This window comes from Zonotrichia leucophrys, chromosome Z, assembly GCF_028769735.1.
Source record: "Zonotrichia leucophrys gambelii isolate GWCS_2022_RI chromosome Z, RI_Zleu_2.0, whole genome shotgun sequence".
NCBI lineage: Eukaryota > Metazoa > Chordata > Aves > Passeriformes > Passerellidae > Zonotrichia > Zonotrichia leucophrys.
Genome location: NC_088200.1, coordinates 35,701,369 through 35,707,725, shown reverse-complemented (window position 1 = coordinate 35,707,725; position 6,357 = coordinate 35,701,369). Strand labels below are relative to the sequence as shown.

Sequence of the window (6,357 nt, the reverse complement as noted above, 5' to 3'; positions counted from 1 at the left end):
TCATTTTGTTTTCTTTTATTCTGTTATATTTTTTGAGAGGGGGGTTGTTCTGCTTTTGTTGTTTGTTTTGTTTGCATTTTTTTTTCCCCCCTTGTTTCATCGGCTCTTGGGGGGAGTGGATTTAATTTCTTTCCAGTTTAATTTTTGGTTTGCTGGTTGGGTATGTTTCATTGCATTGCATTTTTTCTTGTTTTCATTTTTCTTGGGTTTTTTTTTTTTTGGTTTGGTTTTTTTTTGGTTTTTTTTTTGTTTTGGTTTTTTTTTTTGTTTTTTTTTTTTTTTTGCTCTGGGCCTGGCCTTTTGGCTGTGTTTTTTTGGGGGGTTTTAGTTTGTTGTGTTGTTGTTGTTTGGTGGCCTTTTGAGGTGTTATTTTGTGGTTTTGGGGGTTTTTGGTTGATTTTTTTTTTCCTTTGCTTTGGGGTTTGGGTTCTTGTTGTTTTTTGGGTTTTTTGTTTGTGGGATTTATTTGGGGGAGGGTTTCTTTTTTTGGTGGGTTTTTTTTTGGGGTTTTTGGGTTTTGGGTTTTTTTGTTTTGTTTTCTTTTGGTTTGTTTTTTTTTTTTTTGGTTGCGTTCCGATTTATTCTCCCTTCTTTTTCTACTTTGTGACTTGGCGCTTTTCTACTTTTGTGTTGTTTTTATTTGTTTGGGGCTGGTTTTTGTTCTGTTCTGTTCTTCCCCTCGCCTCTCACTTTCCTTCTCCGCTTTCCCCCGCTGTTCCGCGCCTTCCCCCCGCCGGCCGGGCTCTCGCTCGCTCCCTCCCGCGCTGCTGCCGCGGCCCCGCCGGCCCGCCCAGGGTGGCCCCGGCGCGGCGCGGGGCGGGCGCGGCCGGGGCGCAGCGAATCAGCGGGGCCCGGGCCGCGCATAAGAAGGGCGGGCGGGGGCCGGCGCCGTCCCTCGCGGCGGCGGCAGGATGCACCATGAGGAGCTGGCGTCCCTGCAGCGGCCCCGCTACGGCTGTGAGTGGGGTCCTGGGGGGCGTTTCGGGACCTTTTTTGGGGGTTTTGTTTTGTTTGGGGTTTTTTCGCTTTGGGGTTGTTTTTATTTATTTTTTTTTAATTTTTATTTCTCACTCCCTTGCTGCTTTCTCGGTTTAAAAGAGCGAGTTGAAGGCAAAATAAAACCCGCCCAGTAGACTGTGGCACCGCGCGGCGCTCCGGCTCCTTTTAGGTTAGCCCGCAGCCGGCTCCGGCTGGGGTTTGAACAGGTTTTCACGGGGCTGCGTTTTGTTCTGTAACTTTGTGAATGGATTATAGCTGTAATTCCGCATTGCAGCTCGGGAGTTTCAGATTAGAGGTCGAGCTTCGGGTCTTAGTGCTGTAACTTGGTGTTACAGGTATGAGTTTGGGTTCGTAACTTGAGTTATGATTGCCGTTTCAGGTTGTAACTTGGTAACCTTTGGATTATCGCTTCGGAATTTCGGATTATAAAATTAAACCTTTGCTTTCTAGTTTTATAACTTTGTCTTAGACCTTTGCACCTCTGAAGTACTTGGGATGTGGGGAGAGACCGTGCAGGCACCAGGCATTTCTTTTGGGATGGGGTGTATTTACTTCCCAAGCGTGTGTTTAAGGAAAACCCTTGAAGCACCTTGCCTCCTCCTGCTGCTGGTCTCTCCCGCCCGTGCTCTGCCGTGCTGGGATCTTGCACCAGCCTGTGCTTTTCCTGGCTCTTGTGGGGCAGAGCAGCGCAAGCCCGTGGCTGTGCCATTCCTACCAGAAATGCCTCTGATACTTCAGGCATTGTAAAATGGGAACACACAAATGATCTGCAAAGTTCTCAACAACCCTGCCATTCTGTTGTCTAATGAGCAACTACCCAGTTCTTATCGTAGTGGCTTTGTCTAAAACCGGTTTTGAAACCTCCCTTTAGAAAGAAACACAAAACTCCTTAACGGTGTTAAGGGCCACCTAGATTCCACCTAAGAAAAGCAGAAAAACTTGGCAGTAAGACCTTCAGCTCGCAGGATGCCATGCTCTTCTGGGCATTTCTCCTCCTTGATGACCGATTCACCCTGTTGATGCCCTCTATTGGGGCCGCTTGTGGAACCTGCCTGTAGGTTTCAATTTTCCTTTTACCCGGTAGGTGGATGACATCCTTGGGAAGGTGTGTGTTCACTGGTTACTACAGGCATAGTCTGAGTGCCCGTGGTGTTGTGTTAGCAAGGGTGACTACTTTGCTTGTGAAACCAGTCCTCCCAGCTGCTTGTGCCATTGTACGTGTAGCTGGGCAGTGTCCAGGTGTGCAGCATCGTGCTCCAGCCTCAGCTTGGATATTGCCCATCCTGTAGAGATGGCGAAATGTTTGTTGTATGCCCATCAGGACTCCAGCAGCAGGGGCTTTCCTGTGTAGATTTGGCGTGGCTGGTCTCAGGATATGTGGGTCTGGACAGGTAGTTGTGTGTCATGACTTCTGAAAAAGGCAAAGATTAGGCTTTGACTTAAAGCAAAGGGCTCATCCTTTGAGTCTTGTTCCTGCCTGGGCGCTGAGGTTGACATTACCTTATTGCCAGAGCTGCTCAGAGTATTTTAAGGATTGTAGCCCTCAATTATTATGGGAAAGAATGACTGTGTTAAGGACACTAAATACAGTTTTGAAGATATGGTCTATCCTCTCAGTGCTTATGCTTTGCTGAGGTAGTTGAGAGCATTTTGTTCTAGTTACCATGGGGACGTTCATGTTCCGAGTCGTAGCCAGTCTTGGTGTCAGGTCTCTCTGCCTCAGGTACAAGAATGAATGAGAGTACATTTGTCTTTTCTAATGGTGCCTCCCCTCTCACCAGTAACTTCTGCTTGCTTGGGATCGGGTAGTAATTCTGTTCTTCCCTGAGTGAGAAGCTGTGGCTGCTGTGCCACGCTGCATCCACTTCTTTTTGGAGTGCAATTTTTGCTGCAGGAACCTTTGAAATTATATTCCTTTCAAGAGAGTAGGCAAAGGCTCTTGAGATGTGCCAGGCTGATGGCAATATTTTAAAAAAACCCACCAAAAACTCCATGGAGATCTCCATACTTTAAAGAGCAAGCCATAGCTTTGTCTGTAGTGACAAGTTGAGGTGCATGTTTGGGTTTTTTAGCCTGTGTTTAGAGAAATACATATGTTTTAGCTGCATTGCATTTGGTTGCCATTTTGAGGCGCGAAGAAACCCAGCACCTAAAAAACAAAACCAAACCAAAAAAAGAAAAGGCTCCCTAACTAGAAAACTAACACTGGTGTTATGTGAGCTCTTATGAAAGTCCATCATAAGTTGCAGGTTCCCTACATAACTAAAACTTCACTTTGGATTACTGACAAACAGTTCCCTTTGTTGAGAACACATCATCTATGCTGGATTTCCTAAGGAGCTAATAAATTGTCGAAGTTAGGCTATCAAATTTCTAAGACTGCTGGCTTTAGTGACCTAGAACTGTTTTAAACATTTAACTTAACTTGGACTTTTGACTTTGGCTTCAAGTTCCTAGCAGAGTTTGTATATTGCTCTGAAGAATGCTAGCATTTTACTATCATAACTTTCTGCCAGGTACTATATAAACTGGTGCGTGATTATGAGTAGCATTTCACTGGGAGACATTTCCTGAACTTGAAAGAAGTTGTACCTCACAAGCTTTGCTGATGTAGTGACACAAAAAACATCTAGAAAAAGAAATCTTAGAGCTGATCATTTCCATATTTAAAGTCATGAAATTGATGAATGAAATCAAACAAGACAGTCCCTTTCTGGGTTGGTGCTAATTCAGGATGAGCATGGTTCATGGGAGAATCAGGGCTCAGAGCAAACTCCTGGAGCCTTCCCTTGGAGTATTAGGGCAAAAGTTTTGTGGCTTCCTGGACCACTTGTTGAAAGGTGCCTCCAGCTCTGCTTGCTGCCGGTAGCTTAAAAGAGATGCAGAAGAGATTTCTGTTGTTGCTCCACTGAGCCCTTCAGACCGATATCTATCTCCAGTACCAATTCAAGTGAGAACGTCAAATTACAAGGAAGCCAGCTTGTCCAGCTGAAACTGTGTTAACAGGCACACTGCAACTGAATTTACGTAGTGGTTTCCAGTCTGGCTACAGCTGTTGCCTGGTTTATTTCTCAATCCCAGCACAATCAGAAGCAGAGGTTCACAAAACTGCAGAGAATTGCGACTTATATTACAACTAGAGGTATGAGCCATTTTTATAACTGTGGAAGATTATGACGATGAAAAAAAGTATAAATCTCAGATGTGCCTCACAGACTGAACATGGGAAGACATCAAATCAGGCAATGGTGTATCTTTGAGAATGCTCATTTCCTGACATTCTCAGCTCCTTTATAGCTAGTTTTCCCTGGAATCTGCGTGCAGAAACAAATGTTTAAGTTTTTGTGAACTATCTGAAAGGCTTCACTGCACTTCCAGGAATGTAGTGAAGCTACAGAGAGTGAGTGTCTGGATTTGAAAAGGATTTCAGCCATTAACATGCTCAGAGTAGCTGAATTAATATTGAATGCCCTGAGTCCCTATCTACTGACCTAGGTGGTCCAACATCAGCAGATGCTTCTGTTGGAGGCACAAATAAGTCTTCACCTCTGCTGCTGAGGTCAGAAAGCTTGCTTCATGGGACTTGGATGATGGGTTAGAATGGGAAAACAGATTTTGGTGTCCAGTGCTGAGGGCGTTGCTTGTGCTTCTGGTGCTGGCTCCCGGAATTGCTACCGTTTGGCACTAGGAGTTTGGAGATGAGACATAACCAGCATGAAGCTTCATGAGGGAGTGCTGCTCTGCCTGTGGAGACAGGCAGGGCAAACCTGAAGTGAAACACAGCCTACGCCTGTCTATGAAACGATACCTAGCTTCTTTGCTCAGCAGGATGTGAAAGTTTGCAAACCAGTGGCTTTTTGAAAAGCTTTTAACATAAAACACTATAAATTTGTCTGCATGTCTAGTAAGTGCAGCGAAACAAATGACTCTTTTTCAATCTAAAAAGGGGGAAATGTCTTTTGGTAAAAGTTCCATAGGATTTTCCTAAGTGAAAACAGATGGGATTTTGTTTTTTTAAGAAGTTTTTTGAAATTTAAAAAAAAAGTTTTGCTGTGTCCTATGCATATATATTCTTTTGGGTGTATGCTTTCTTGTAGTGCCTGTGACTTATGAAAACACTTTTCTCCTTTTTTTATATGGGTGTTATTTGGCAACGAAATACACTGTTTATCTCTTCCACTCTTTTTGTAGGTTGCTAATAATTAAACTGCTGAATGAGAACTCAAAAAGTTTAACTGCTTTGTTTAACCAAGTGCACATAATTCACTTGGTAGGAGTGGTTCTCTGTGTGCTTTTTGTACAAAGCAGGTTCATCTCCCCTGAAGTCTGCTGGTAAAGAAAGGACAGAGCTCTGTTAGAGCATGCTTAAAGCTGCTTGAATGCTGTTGAAACAGGAAATATTAATATTGCACTGGAAACAAGATTTATAGTGCATGTGAGCGTGCTACATCAAGTCGGATAGTTGAGGCAGGGAGTAGGAAGGACGCAGGATTTTAGCTCATCTCTTCTGTCAAGTGGGGTTTGTTACATAATTTTTGCAGCTCAAAGTTTGCTCGATACTGTTGCTGGTTCAAGCGGACTATGTTTTACGAGGAATAACCCTACCTTAGAAAAAGAAAAAAAAGCCTGTCAGTGACAGGCAGGGCTGGAGGGTCATGTTTCAGTGTGATGATAAGCAAGTGTGCTCTCCTGTGCCTGCTCCTTGCAGGAAATTATTAACCTGCTGTGTTTGCTTCACTTGTTCAGGCTATTTCGTTGTTTTTCTGGAACAGGTATCCTTGAACTACTGCATGTTGTGGAATGAAAGTGCAGGTACTGGACAGGGGAGGAGATGTGCCCACCCTGGCCTGGGGACCATGCCTGGGGGGGCAGGGGCCAGGTGCCCCCATCCTGCGGAGGGATGCCTGCTGTACACGCCTCATTTGCTGATCCCTGATAAGAGAGGCTGATACGAGGGCTGTGTCCTGCACAGCTCATTCTTGGGTCAGCACTTCCTGCACCTTGGCACTCAGGTTCACCTTCAGAAGACAGCAATGTTCCCTTCAGAGTGGCGCCAGCTGGGCTTTGAAGAGGTTTGCTGAGCATATACTGCCTTATTTTTACTGCTGAGAGGAGAAGTGGGCTGCTGAGTATCTGACACAAGGATGGCGCTGTGCTGGAGACCAGCATGTTGCCCTGGCACTACTCCAGTTGAGTTTTGCCAGTTGCTGTGACGCAGGACAAGAGTGCCCCGGCCCGTGGTGTGAGGGGCTGGTGGGGCAGTGCCTGCAGTGGGCTCTCTGCTGGCCAACAGCCTTGGCAAGGTGGCAGGAGAGGGAGGGAATAGGACACTAAACCAGATGGTTGTCCTACAAACTC

The 6,357-nt window shown here is 45.3% G+C and overlaps 1 protein-coding gene across 5 annotated transcripts in view; it reads left to right on the top strand.

The window, feature by feature from the left end:
• Nucleotides 1-896: 896 nt before the first annotated feature.
• IQGAP2 (IQ motif containing GTPase activating protein 2) overlaps nt 897-6,357 on the top strand; it is a 126,373-nt gene continuing 120,912 nt past the window's right edge. For 3 of the 5 annotated variants that reach the window (XM_064736013.1, XM_064736011.1, XM_064736008.1), the window contains exon 1: nt 911-957. In XM_064736013.1, the coding sequence (XP_064592083.1) occupies nt 912-957 (46 nt within the window). In that variant the 5' untranslated portion in view covers nt 911. Of the gene's footprint in view, nt 958-6,357 lie in introns of all 5 variants that reach the window. The other 2 variants (XM_064736012.1, XM_064736010.1) reach the window with 1 other exon arrangement.